The sequence below is a fragment of the Monodon monoceros genome, unplaced genomic scaffold (genome assembly GCF_005190385.1).
Source record: "Monodon monoceros isolate NGI ecotype Baffin Bay Population unplaced genomic scaffold, NGI_Narwhal_1 Super_Scaffold_11, whole genome shotgun sequence".
Taxonomy (NCBI): domain Eukaryota; kingdom Metazoa; phylum Chordata; class Mammalia; order Artiodactyla; family Monodontidae; genus Monodon; species Monodon monoceros.
In genome coordinates this window covers 55,824,647-55,839,714 of record NW_021703767.1, presented here as the reverse complement: position 1 = coordinate 55,839,714, position 15,068 = coordinate 55,824,647, and the positions used below count along the sequence as shown (strand labels likewise).

Sequence of the window (15,068 nt, the reverse complement as noted above, 5' to 3'; positions counted from 1 at the left end):
GAATTCTAGAGGGCAGAACTTGGATTAGATAGAATCCAAGGCTGGATAGAAGTGGAAGACAGAGCTAGCTCAGCATGAGAGTGTTAGGCTGTTTTTGCAAGGCAGAGGCACACAGATTACCTTTTTCTATCGGTGTTTATTTATTTATTTAAATTTATTTGTTTATTTATTTATTGGCCGAGTTGGGTCTTCGTTGCTGCGCGAGGGCTTTCTCTAGTTGCGGCGAGTGGGGGCTACTCTTCGTTGCGGTGCGTGGGCTTCTCATTGCGGTGGCTTCTCTTGTTGCAGAGCACAAGGTCTTAGGTCTTAGACTGTAACAGAAACAAGCTGCTGGCCTAACTGCCCACGAGCAGTATTTTGCCTATGCCTGGCATAGGCTCATTGGGCATATAGATGTAGACTCTCTCCTCTGCCTGAAGAGATGCCTCTTTTTATATGTCTTTAAATGTTTTGGCTTCAAGAGATGTTCTAGAATTCTCCATCTAACTCTCACTGCCTTTCTAAACACTGCCTTTCTAAACATTGAAGTTATCAGAGAATGTTAAGCTCCTGAGTCTACATGGGTATCAGACAAAATTAGGGACTGAGAGAAGCAGTTTATCCAGTTATCAGTGATTATCTGGGTAAGAGGGCTAGGTATATTAACCAGAAACTTTGATAATGGAGCAGTTACATAGAAAATATTCTTTTTAAGAAAATTGTCCTATTTTACATGTATAAGTGAACATTTGTGTGGCCAGAGATTTTCTTATATCTCTCCTGAAGTTCCCTTATTAAAGCAAAATTGCCAAGTATTAAAAGGCAAGAAATTTTTCTTAGGCCTAAACTTTGCTGACTTACCAGCTGAATGCAACTTACTTGATGACTTTTTCTTAATAATAACATATCTCTGGAGTATATAGTCTTCCTAAAGAACATTTTTGTATTATGAACTTTAAAATGATAATCTGACTTACGTTCTTTCTTGTTTCATTTCAGAAAGTATCTGTATGTCACATCTTCTTTTAAAGGAGCATTTAAAAATGAAGTTAAAAAGGCAGAAGAAGCAGTAAAGATAGGTATGTAATTACCTATGGCCTATATCATTATTGTTAATTTATTCAGCAGACATTAATTGAGCAGTTATTCTGAGACATACCCTGCTTTGGGCATTATAGGAATAAACACAAGTAATCAAATGTAATTCCTACCTCTGAGGAACTTCATAACACGTTTTCCATCTTTGGTTTTGTGTAAATATGATGTTATTATTATAAAAGTAATTCAAGTTCTGCATACACGCTTGGAACTAGATTGATGTATATTAGGGTTGTCCTGATGCAGAGTTAGATCATTTTAGAGACTGGTGTTGCATCCACTTTAAGAAGGCATGCTCTACACATTCACTCCTCCCACAAAAGGACAAAGCCGTCCTTCCCCAATGATCCAGGAGTGAGGAGTAGCTCTATATCCATATTTCATGGATTTTAAAGAATTTCCAGTCAGCCGAACATTCAGTCATGACTTTGGAATTTGTATGTATATATATATATGCCCTATAAGTTGTCATGCCTTAGAGGACCCTGTATGGCTACCTAGTCTTGGAATGTGTGAAAGCTATAGAGGGAATACAGGATTTTCTGAGATTATCATCTGTAAGCCATTCTTACTGGTCATGGATATATTATATATATGTAATATTCATTTAAAGATGCTTGAAAGGGTTTCATTTTATTGAATCATCTTGCTTCTGTTTCTAGCTGAACTCATATTGAAAGAAGCACAAATCAAAGGAAACCACTCTGACAGAGCTTCTTTGTCTTCTCCTGCCAAGGTATGACATATAGAGTAGTCTTCTTAAATGGTGAACAGGGTCATTTGCTTTTTCCTGTACACAGATGACTCTTATTTATCACTTACTTCTTAAACCTTTAAACAAGCTCAGAAGATTGTTAATTTTAACACAGGTAAACAGAATAGATGGGTGCAGAGAAAGGGGAGGAAACTCAGCAAGTGGGGGGAAGGCTGAGATTGAGAGCAAAGGTGAACAAAATGTGGGGTAAGTTGAGAAGTAAGGAAGATCATCACAACTCATTTCTTTAAAAGGAAGGGAGGGCTTCCCTGTTGGCGCAGTGGTTGAGAGTCCGCCTGCCGATGAAGGGGACACGGGTTCATGCCCCGGTCTGGGAAGATCTCACATGCCGTGGGGCAGCTGGACCCGTGAGCCATGGCCGCTGAGCCTGTGCGTCCGGAGCCTGTGCTCCGCAACGGCAGAGGCCACAACAGTGAGAGGGCCGCATACCAAAAGAAAAAAGAAGAAGGGAAAAGTGATAGAGAAAATAATGAAAAGCTAGCAGAGAAAACTAGCCTATCAAGTCTCCCTGAAAATATCTCTTCAAATTATAGCTCCCTATGGACCTAAATAAATAGGGAGAACAAGGAGAAGACTAATAAGCAATCCTTCTTTCTAGTGCTAAGAATTATTTACTATAATTATGAATATTAATAACAATGCTTCCAGCTTACAAAGCTCTTTTCTTATGAGTTGCTCCACACAGTTCATAAACATTCTATGTAATCCTTGCAATATGCCCATGAGTAAGATAGGTTATAAAGAACTATTATTATTAATTATAATGCATAGAAACTAAGAGAAAAAGAATATTGCAGCAGGACATGTATTTTAAGTTTGCTAACTTTTACCAAAAATATGGTACCAAGCTTGCTACCACAGTAAGTCATTGCACGACATATTTACGTGCTTGCATGGGATAAGGAGGTATGGGAGAAAAGAATGCTTCACTTCACCCTTCCTTCATCCTCTTCTGCGCAATCAGTATATGAATTCTTTCTGTAATTTGCCCTCAAACTTTCAAGAGCGTGTCTGATAAAGAGCTCTCATATCTAATGGTCGTGAATATGGGATGAAATCAAAGAGTAGCACATGTTAATTCCCCAAATCTATCCATGACTTTCCCCAAATTCTTTTACCTTTTTCTTTTCACTTATTTTTTTTTAAGGTAAACGTAGACCTATCTTATTGTTGTTGACTTTTAAGGAAGAGTTTAAGCTTTCTTTATTTTGTCTCTAAAAAAATCAGTTTCCTTGGCTGTATGTATTTGGGAGACAAGAGAAACAGACCTTTCTAACGGGTCAGGACCTTGCTTTCTTCTTGCCTTAGCCAGTTACCTCTCGCTGCCCCTTTGCTCTGTGCTCTAAGTTCATTGACAGGAAGGGCAGGGATGTCTTTGAGCAGCTTGCTTTGTTGCTCTGATTCACACTGGTTTCTTTAACTCAGAGAAGAGAGCTGAGCAGAAGACCTCAGCTTTTGACCTCTTAAATTCCTCTAGGCGGTTGGGTGGTTGAATTTGAAGTGAAATACTTAACAAGCATTTACCATTTTCTTTTACTTTAAAGGCCGTGAAAATAAGGTTCAGTCAGAGGTATATCCATCAAATGAGATGCCCATCTTTCACATCAAGTGGATGGAGCACATTAAAAGTCTATTCTTATTTGTGAAATAATAACAATGCATTTTTATTTTCTGCCTGGTTATAGAGAGCATACCAGAGATAGGGTAGTGAATCAGCCAGTATATCCAATTAAAAGAGAAAAAAAGAAAGACAGGTGGGTACCAGTATTGAGGCACTCTGAAAGGGAGAAAGCCCAGGATGGGATACCCTATAAAGGGAAAGTTTGCGGAGGATTAGTTAGGGGTATATGGAACTTGATATAGAGGAGACATTTTCTTTTGGCCTCTGATAAAATTTTTTAATTACAATTTTTTTTTCCCGAAGGAAGCCTTAGTGATGGATCACGTGATTCAGCATTTTCTGTTCTCACAGACAAAAGCCAGAGTCTAGGTGCATTGAATGACTTTCCCAAGCTTTCACATAGCTTGTGTGGAAGCCGCTGTGACATTACAGGAAGCAGTGACTCTTTCTCTAAAAGCCAGAGAGGACATTGGGATATGTGCAAAGAGAGAACTGTGGGCTTGGATTTGGTTTGTCTTCTTAGCTATTGGAACTTAATCATTTATCAAGTATTTATTGAGTATCTGCTATTGTAGAATTGCATTAGGCAATATGACCTATCACTATTACCCTTGTGAAACCTTTAGATAATAGGATAATAAATATCAACTCAGCTCTCATTTATTTAATGGCATTATGTGCTCTCTTAACCAAATGTACTTCTCCAGGATGTATTACGGAAAGCTTTGGAAGATGTAAAAGCAAAGCAGAAGATTCTTCAAGAGAAACGGAGGTAAGACATGAGATTTTCTGTTTGCTAGAATCCTCTGTACTATGTTAAAACTAATTCTGATTTCTGAGTAGGCAGATTTGGTGATTATTATGACAGTTTCTCTTCCTTAGCTTGTGACATCTTATGATATTAAGCATAATATGGTCAAAATCCCTCAACCAGCATAATCAATGGAAAGTATTTATAAAGTATATATTTTCATGTACACATATGTTTAAACTTCTCAATACAGAGTGAAAAATTAGTTCAGTGTTTGATTAGATGAAGAAGAGAACTGCCCAGGGGTCCAGCTGACAACTTCTCTTTCCCTGTGTCCTTTGCCATTTAAACTCTGGAGGGTTGGTCCCAGTTCCTTCCCTCTTCTAGTACTGCTTACAATTTAAGATAGAGTATGCTTCAAGTAAAAGTATCACGTATATACGGTTAAAATAAAAATAGCAAGCCTATATTACAAAACCATTGTTTACGTTGGTAGGGTTGACTTGATGTTCAGTTCAGGTGTTAAGCAAGTTAAATTGACAATAATCACTGTTGTCCAAGTAAAGTCAGACTTTGGAAGCTGTGATAACGTTGAGAAACAAATTTTTAGGGAAGTGTTATTAGTTTTCAGCATTTTTTGGTGTGTGTGAACCGTGATGTGCTATATAACCATAACTTTCTTCAAAACTTAAATTTGAAATGTTAATTATGCATTTATCAAAATAAATGTAAAATAAATGTCATAGAAATCTTCAGTGAAAAGCAAAGGCCTCTTTAAAGCCTTCAGAAAGAAAAAGCTGGTTGATGACTTTTTTTGTCATCACAGTGATAGGCATGAAAGGTGACCATCCTATTACAATAATGCCAGTTGGTGTGAACTTATTTTTATAGCACAATGCTTTTTTTAAATTTGAAGACAATCGGTATGCCATTTACTGTCGCAGAGTGATTATGTTATACCCTCCAATACTCTGTTTTGGGGTCCCTTACAAAGTCAGTATTCTATTTAGTTAAACAATGGGAACCTAATTATAGAGTAGACATTTTTGAGAAAAACTTTGATTCATATATATTTAACCCTACATATATATGCATTTAAAAACTACATAATATATTAATTCATGTCAGTAACTCCCTCAGAAAGTCTGATGTACTCTGTATATCATATCCATATAGAAGGACTGATACAACTTTGTCACTGTCCTTTAATGATAGATATATTTAATCAGTCCAGTAAGTATGTCAATTGTAATAGCCCATGATCATGAATTTGAAAAGAAAAGCTGTTTTTGTGGAATGAGAGGAGCTACAGGATGGGTGGAGGGAAAGAATTATATTTGGTACCATTCTTGGTTGGGAAAGGAGAATAACACTTGCCAGGCACCTAATGTCTTCCAAGTTTGTACTGAACATTATCCGTTTTACTCCTCACGGAATCCCAGGTGGCTAGGCAGGTATTATTCCCATTTTTCACACGAGACAGAAAGTTGAAGCGACTCATCCATAGTCACATGGTTGTTGCAAAGACAAGCTTGTATTTGAAGTCACATGCATCTTTCTGGTTCTTACATCCAGGTGTTTTTCATAGCTCCAAGCAGCCTCCTGTTATTATGACTGTTTCCGTCTTGTCTGCTATGTCTCATTTTCTATTTTTACACTTTTAATACAAAAGTCACATAAAACATAGTATAGCAGACAGAGTCAGAAAAAACAGGAGCTAATGTCTGTTGCCCTTGTAAACTTGCTTAATTAACTTTGATTTACCTTTGAATTTGGAAAAAGAGAGAAAACTAAAGAATATCTTTTGGCACATTCCAATCTGTGTAGAATATTTGGAGGTTTGAGAACATGCTGAAAGTTAGAAATACCTAAATTTTAAAATGGTCAAATCATCATTTTTCAAAAAATGCTGTGATGTACATATTAGACCAGTTAGCATTTTACAACTTGTACTTTCTAGTTCTTGTAAACTGTAAACTTTCTAGTTCTTGTAAATTTAAATTGGCAAACTCATTTTTGAATCAGAGTGCTTGTGTTTGACTGGTATTGTTATTGCCTATCACGTTTATGCAAAATACTTGGCCATACAGAGATACTGAGTGTGCTTACTAAGTTTTGCAAAATATCTGTATATTTTATGTATATAGTTCCTTTGATATTTATCTTCTGAGTTTGTTTATTAACAGTTTGTAAACTGTATATTTTTATTAATATATTTTTTTCACTTTCTAAATGTAATGCTAGAGAATTAAAAAAAGCAAGGACACTCACCCTGTTCTTTGGTGTGAACATAGAAAACCGAAGCCAAGCCGGGATGTTCATTTACAGTAATAACCGCTTGATCAAAATGCATGAGAAAGTGGGCCCACAGTTGAAACTGAAGTCCTTGTAAGTATGTTTTTGTTTTCAGAGGCACAGGCAGGATGAGGGAAGTTGCAGTAAGATTTTGTCTGTGGAGTTAAGTGATTAATCATAATGGGAGCAGGTGTCATATCCCCCATCCACCCTTCCCATCAGTGTGCAGGCATTCATCTGCCTAATTTATAATGTCAGTGGAGCTGTGTGCCTGCTCTAAGGAAAAAGCATGCTTTTGGAAACTTTACCATTTCTTGTGCCATCTACTAGGGTTAAGTTTCTGATATTTCACCAATTAAAAAATAATATAAGCAGAGTAAAGAAATTTTAGAAAAGAAAAATCCATAGTCTTATACCAAAGCCCTGTTAACGTTTTGTGCAGCCCCTGCATGTATGAGTTCCTGCCAGTTACCTGCATGAGCGTATATTCTTAACACTCTTCAGCCTGCTTCGATCCCAGAGTAATACATTCTGGTGCTTTCCCAGTGGTGGGTCTGAAACTCCACAAGCTGCTCTCATGAATTATGTAGAGTCCCGAAGAGAGACCATAGAAAAGCACAGAGTCAGACAGGATAACCGCGAGCAGTAGGATGGCCCAGGGGGACACTTTTTCATCTTGTTCCCTCACTCTCAAGGAATTAGTGATTCACTCATTTGTTCATTCAACAAGCACTTGTATTGCAGTATCTTGTGCCAGGCACTGTACTAAGCTCTGCAGACAAAATGTTGAAAACCTACTACCTTTTGCTAAGGAACTTGTAGTCCAGTGAGATGGACAAATGTATAAATACGTATTTATTATTGTGTGGGAACAGCAAGAATGATCTTTTAAAACATAAATTAGTTTATTCTCTTGCTTAAAATCTCAGTGCATGTAGAATAGAACTGGTTTTCATAGTCTGCCAGTGATCTGGCTGCTGCCTGGCTCAGGGACACACCCCACCCATCCCCAGCCTCTGCCTGCATTCCCCTCACACCAGCAGGCTCCCTGTTCCTTTGACATCCTAAGCTTGTTCCTGCCTTAGGGCCTTGACATTTGCTATTCCCTCTGCCTTGAACCTTCTATCCTCAGATCTTCTTACTGCTGGTCCTAGCGTGTCACTCAGGCACCAGCTCTGAAGTCTGCTCCACAGGAGGGTCTTCTTAGACTGTCTAATTAAAATCAGCCCCTGCCATCACCCCTCTCTACCTTTTCTCTCTTCACAGATTACAGCACCTGCTGTATTTTCCTTATACCAACTTATTGCCATCTGAAATGCTCTTATCACCCTTAATGGTCGTCGTCCTTTAATAGAAGAGAAACTTCATAAACAGGGACCTTGTCTTTCTTATTCATAACGTATTCCTAGTTCCTCGAATAGGGCCAGGTGCTGAGCGTGAATGAATTGATGAATGAACAAATATATGTTAGAGGCAAGTATCAGGTGCAAAAAGCCTCTTAGGAGGGGCAGTAAATGAAACTGGGGGAATTTAAGTTAGGTTTCCTGGAAGAAGTGATGCCCAAATTCAGACTTACAGAATGACTGGCTGAAGGGAGGGCAGGGTGGAAGGGGAAAGTAATGAAAAACATGATGGGCAGCGGCCCCAAATTGGGAAGGTGTGACTTGTGTGCCAGGCTGCAGGCACTGGGGAGCCCCTGAAGAGCTAGACTTCTGGATGCCCTTTCCCTAAACAGGTTATAGCACGAAGCAGAATATCCCAGCTACATACATCATGAGCTGCTAAAAATGTGAAAAAAAAAATTGAGTTTATCCATCAGGCTGTTACTTCTCAGATAATACAGCCCATATATTCCCACTGAGCACCTGTGTACCTCTGCAATGATGAGGAGAAATCCAACCCGACAGGTGAAATGAGGATGAAAAAAGTGACTGGCTCATATTGTTAAGAGGACCATGTCAGTTTATTGCTGTAAGGGATTGTTAGGGATGTTTATTGCTAAACGGCCTCCTCTTCCCACCCACCTTGACTCCCCATGTCAGGTTATAGGTTTGGAAAAGGAGCCATATTAATTCAGTAATGATGTATTAAGAGATTTTGTATTATGGGACCAAGCACAACTAGGATAACCGTAGACTTACATTAAAAAGTACAATTATAAGATAACTTGTTAACTTTGACATGGTTTGGACCAAATGACTGAACTTGTTTTTTAAAAAATTGAATTTGAAAGATGAGAGTATATTAGCTTTTTCTGTTTCCTTAGCTCAATTTCGTATAATTTCTATATGTATTTATTCTTCCAGACTTGATGCAGGTGTGGTTGGAATTGTTGATATACCCTTGGAGATCATGGAACCATCCCATAATAAGCAGGGATTTCTCAATGTCCAAGAGTATAATCATCTTCTAAAAGTTATGGGACGATACTTGGTCCAGTACTGTAAGGACACTGGAATCAGTGAGTATTCAGTAGTCATAGTAAGAGATACTTAATGGGAGATTAACTTGGTGATGTCTTTAAGCTGGAATGAGTGTACTGATTCGGGTACCAGTATCCCCAAACCCTGAAAGAGAGTGCCTGCATTAAAAAAACAAACATAAGGGAAATTAGTCTTAAAATCTACCCCAGAATATTACATGAGAAATAAAGCAGCAGATTAATAATTCTAAGAGGAGGGCAATCAGAGAGCACTATGAAGTGGTAGCTGATCATGTAGAGAGGGGGCAGAAGTTTGCTGGAAACAGGCTGAGAAACCCCCAAAGGACACTCTAGGACTCTACTGTGTAGGAGTTGCACAGAGTCCCACATGGACGTGAGTAACACCTGCAGTATTGTTATATCATGCTGTAGAATAATCACTGTTGACCCTGGATAATTGTAGATATATTAAACCATGTTTTGTATATCTAATAAGTCTTCAATATGTTAACTCCAGAAAGATTTAGATGAAAAAAATCACTAAAGTACATATGCTTGGAAACGTAAAAAGATAAACTTTAGTTATCTGGAAAATTTGACTTTTTCAGATCACCTCACTCTCCAGAGATACCTGAACAGCGGTGTGCTGTGCATTAATTAAATAAACTTCCTTTAAATTATGCAGACATAGGGCTTCATTTATGGAAAGAAATAGGCTACTGTGTATTTGTTCAGTGAATTGCATGAAGTATGTATAATTCATGCATATCAAAAATTGTGTCTCTAACCTTGAGACAACTTAAAATCTTATTATTGTCCCATTTGAAATTGTAATCTTAGAATATTTTCTTTTCTTTTGTACCCACTCTGCTTGGTTCTGAAATTTTCTCATACCAGTGAAACAGGAAAGAATGCAGGAACTCAGGGGAAAAAATGTAAAGGGGGAATGACGTTGAGGGCACAGATTTCCTGCCCAGACTGGATTTTCCTGTCACAGTCTAAAGCCTCCTCAGAGTGTGGTCTGTGGACCGGCAGCATCAGCATTACCTGAGAGCTTGTTATAAATGCAGAATCTCAGGTCCCACCCCAGAACTACTGGACTAAAATCTGCATGTTAGCAAAATCTCCAGGGGATGTGTATGCACACTGAAGTTTAAGAAGCACTTCTCTGAAGAGTACATCTTTTGCTTATCATAGGCATACTTCTTCACGTGTTTTTTTTTTTTCTCAGAGACATGTTTGAAGTTATACTAAATGTAGGAATGACTACATTATTTGGCTGGCTGTGCTTAAAGCTGTAGAACACATAGGAATATACAGGGTGAGGTGGTATAAATCAATGATCTACTTGCTGGTCTTTAAATGCTAGCATGACATGGTTCAAAAAGAAAACGCTGAGCATTTGAAAATTATGTCACTTCCCCCATCCTCATATTTTCTCTGGAAGCTCCTTTGTGTGGAGTGTGGGTAGCCTCCCAACTTCGTACTCTCAACTCCAGGGTGTGACTTGCCAGCCTTCCCCGCTGTATGTAACTTCCTATTCCTATCTTATCTACCTAACTTTTTCAGAACGTTCTCAGTAGATGTAATAAGATTCAAGATTAGTAAGTTATATTTGTATTGTAATTATTGGTGATTAATAACATGTTGATTTCCTAATTCCATAATTGTCTATAAATTGATTTAGGGCTAGAGGATACTCTCACAAAAGATGTTCCTCTAGAAGGAAAGCAGAGAGTGGAGAAAGGACAGTGAGCATGTGCATTTGCTCACGTATCTCACAATTTCATCCCCAGACATCATTATCAAACTGAATCAAGTGATCAAGGTCAGAACTGGTAGACTCAGGAACTGTGCTGAGGAGATCGACCTTCAAGGTCTTTGCTTATTAATTCCCACAGGAGTAAGCAAAGTTATGTAATGCTTGACTAATACTCTGAAAGCTAGTATTCCAGGACACGCATTTTAATGAAAAGTATTTGGGTAGATTTTTTGCCTTATAAATAAAAGATGCAGTCTTTGTATTTGCTGCAAGTCTGATCAGTTTCTGTGGAAAATTGGGCCCTTGTAAAAATCGAATCAGCAGAAAGGGGAATGGAGAGGTAAGGACTTTTGTGTCATTTGTCAAATCTGCATTTACTTTTGGCACAGTTCATGCTAAGAATCTCAGAAGCGTTTTTCTTGTCTCTGAGTCTGTCCTCACCTCACTGTCTGCTACTATGTTTTCTGAAACTTTATGCATCCTTACAGTAAAATGGAAATATTAATCAGCAGCTTTTTGGAATAGGGAGAGAAGGAGAAGAAGAAGATAGAGGGAAATATCAAATGAAATTTGAGTTTGAGCAGCAGCAATTACATAGAAGCGTATTACTAAAATTTTCCGAAATGGATCAGAATATAGCTAACATGCTAAAATGAAATCTATGATGTAATAAGCACAGTCTTTCCTAGCAGCACTCAAATCATAGGGCCTCAGGTTGGTAAGAAGGTTAAAAATCATTTAATTGAGTCACTACCTCCCACCCCATGCTTTAATTCCCCTCTACCTCACGCACCCCTGCCCTAGGCAAGTGGAAGCCACTTTAAGCCTGAACAAGGGTTTTCCATGAAAGAAAAATCGCTACTTCTTGAGGCAGCCCATGAATCTTTGCACAATTGTGTTAGAAAATACATTTTCATGTTAATGTCAAATCTGTTTCTCATATGTTCTTTTACTCATTCGTCTGTGCCAGGCATGGAGTGTTATAGGACCAACACATCAGATGTGGTCCACCCTTTCTGGGAATTTACAGTCTAGCAGGGCTAACGCAATTTCACAATTAGAAATGGGATTGGTGCCCAACAAAGAAGAAGTGGGAGCCAGTGATCAGGAGCTCACAGTTTAGAGGCCAGAGAAGGCCTCAAGGAGGAGTTAGCAAGGGTAACATCATTCTCCCCTTTGGGGCCAGGAAGGATAGGTCTAAAGCCTTTTCAAATGACAGCCCTCTATTTGAAGTTTTCTGTCTCTCTTCAGTCTTATATTATCCTAACATTTCCAAGTTCTGTTGTTATTCTTTATTTGACAAGGCATTAAATATATTCACCATTTTCACATTATTTTTTGTGAAGTCTGTTACTTGGAAACAAAAGGTTCAGATGAAACCTTGAATAAAATGGGATCATCATCTCTTTAAGTTGTAATTCTGTTGCTATAGCCTAATATATTCTGAGTAAGCATATTATTGACCCTCAGTGTCTTTATTACCAATTAAAGTTCTTAATAAAATGTTTAATGTGTGTTCTTGTTAAGCCATACTTCTTTTATATTTTTCCAGTAAGTGTTTTTGGACCCTAGTGTAGAATCCTACATTTATTCCTATTAAATGTTATTACCTTATTAGGCTCATTTTTTTCATGTTGTCAGGACCATTTTTGGAATCTAATGGTGACTTTTACCTAATGTGCTATTCTTCCTGATATGTTAGGTTTGGCCAATATTTTCTCTCTGATTTTATTTAAATCCTGTTGCACTGGATACAGAAATCAAGCACTTGGCCCTCCACCGATGACCTCCAATGAGGTAGAAATGGGACACTGGGTGAGGACAATTAACCATATTAATTTTTCAGTTTGTGTAATTTTGAAAGTAAGGGATAATATTTGTTAGATGAATAATTCTTTTAAAAATAGATAACTCTCTATGCCTTAGCTTGGGCTGCTATAGCAAGATACCATAGACTGACCAGTTTATGAGCAACGTAAATTTATTTCTCATAGCTTTGGAGGCTGGAAGTCCAAGATCAGGGTGCCAGCACGGTTGGGTTCTGGTGAGAGCCCTTCTTCCAGTTTGCAGGCTGCTGACATCTTGTTGTATCCTCCCATGGTGGAAAAAGAGTGAGTGAGCTCTCTGCCCTATTCTTATAAGGGCACCAATCCCATTCATGATGGCTCCCCCTAGTGACCTCGTTACTTCCCAAAGGCCCCACTTCCAAATACCATCACCTTGGGAGTTAGGCATCAACATAGGAATTTAGGAGGGACACAGATGTTCAGCTCGTAACAGTCCAGTAGCTAGATGTAGCTAGCTGCTCACAACAAAATTTTGTTTCTCTTATTATATACTTAAGTCTCTGAGATCTCAGGAAGGCACTTCAAGAAAAGTGAAACACAACATTCTGCTAGGGATACACACGTTGAGTGAGGAGGCCTGTGTAAGTATTGAAAGATGAGGCTTGAGACAAGTTTATTTGAAGGTGTAGGTTGAGAAGCAAGTCATTTTCTTAAATTCAGTTTTTGAAGTTACGGATTTTATGTATTTATTGTCTTTTTAAAATATTGTATTTTATCTTTTATTTAAAAACATTTTTATTATGGTGGTATGGGCTGAATTGTGCCTCACCTGAATTCATATGTTTTAGTCCTAACTCCCAGAAACCCCCAGAATGTGATTGTGTTTGGAGATAGGACCTTTAAAGAGGTGATTAATTTTAAATGAGGCAGTTAGGCTGGGCCCTATCCAATGTCACTGGTGTCCTTATACAAAGAGGAAATGTGGACACATGAAGAGACACCAGGGATGGGTGTGCACAGAGAAAAGAATATGTGAGGACACAGTGAGAAGGTGGAGAGAGGCCTCACAGGAAACCAACCTGCCAACATGTTGATCTTGGGCTTTCAGCCTCTAGAGCTGTGAGGAAATAAATCTCTGTTGTTTAAGCCACCCAGTCCGTGGTGTTTTGTTATGGCAGCCTTAGTAAAGTAATATATATGGGAAATTGCAAAATTAGACAGATTTAAGGAAAATGAAATCCGTAAACCCTTCATCCAACCTCAACAGTTATCAACTTCTGGGCAAACTGGTTTTACCCATGCTCCCACCTACTCCCCCACAACTGGGTTATGAAGGACATTCCAGACACTTTATAATTATATCCGTGTGTGTGTGTGTGTGTGTGTGTGTGTGTGTGTGTGTGTGTATTTTTTTTTTTAACATGGAAGAACTTTTTAAATAAATTTATTTATTTATTTTTGGCCGCGTTGGGTCTTTGTTGCTGTGCACGGGCTTTCTCTACTTGCAACGAGCGGGGGCTACTCTTCGTGGCAGTGTGTGGGCTTCTCATTGCAGTGGCTTTTCTTGTTGCGGAGTACAGGCTCTAGGTGTGCGGCACCACAAGCTCTACTTGTGGCGCATGGGCTCAGTAGTTGTGGCTCATGGGCTCAGTAGTTGTGGCTTGCGGGCTCTAGAGTGCAGGCTCAGTAGTTGTGGTGCACGGGCTTAGTTGCTCCGCGGCATGCGGGATCTTCCCGGACCAGGGCTTGAACCCTTGTCCCCTGCATTGGCAGGCGGATTCTTAACCACTGTACCACCAGAGAAGCCCAATACTTAATATCATAAAAATATCCTGCCTATCTTTTATATTTCGTATTATTTTCTATTATAATTCATAGCCCCTCTACCCCATCCTCATATTTCTCTTTACTGCTCACTCTCTCTTTTTTTTTTTTTGGCAGGGGGAATTTATTTGTAGGAAAAACTGAGTTGGTTGTCTTATAGTTTTCATGGTTTAAATTTTGCTGACTGAATTACTGGGTGTAGTTTAACAGATTCTTCCATTCTGTTTATTTCTCTGTAAATTGGTAGAATCTAGCAGCTTGACCAAATTCAGATGTGTTTTTTTGTTGTTGTTTCATCAAGATGCTTCAGAGGTGGTAGTGTGTTCTATCAGGAGCCATAAGTCATTCGATTGTCTCTCTTTTAATGATATTAACAGTTAATGATCAAAGCTCAGATCCCTTAAGACTTCCAAAATCTTATATTCTAATTCTTTCATATTTTCTTTGATTATTAACTCTAATACTTCTGTAAAGAAAAGCTTTTTTCATCTGCTATTTGGTTACCCATGTTAGCTGGTAATTTACTATTTGAGAGCAGAAACAATAGAACTCTATATGACTAAACAAATTACGTTGGCTGAAAGCTTGATTTGAGAGGAATTAGAGATACAATTAAAATATTAAAAAACATTATAGACATTTGCCTAACTGATTTATATGGCATAAATATGTATTCTGTTTAAAATTGTTACTTTGTGCCAGCTCCCAGCAAACAGCAGGATGGTTCAGGAGTTCAGTGTATAGATTTCTGTTT

At 38.3% G+C, this 15,068-nt stretch overlaps 1 protein-coding gene across 1 annotated transcript in view; it reads left to right on the top strand.

The window, feature by feature from the left end:
* MORC1 (MORC family CW-type zinc finger 1) overlaps nucleotides 1-15,068 on the top strand; it is a 179,188-nt gene that overhangs the window by 68,352 nt on the left and 95,768 nt on the right. The window contains exons 10-14 of the mRNA XM_029214773.1: nucleotides 979-1,058; nucleotides 1,740-1,813; nucleotides 4,181-4,245; nucleotides 6,469-6,612; nucleotides 8,826-8,980. Coding sequence (XP_029070606.1) covers nucleotides 979-1,058; nucleotides 1,740-1,813; nucleotides 4,181-4,245; nucleotides 6,469-6,612; nucleotides 8,826-8,980 — 518 coding nt within the window. The remainder of the gene's footprint in view (nucleotides 1-978; nucleotides 1,059-1,739; nucleotides 1,814-4,180; nucleotides 4,246-6,468; nucleotides 6,613-8,825; nucleotides 8,981-15,068) is intronic.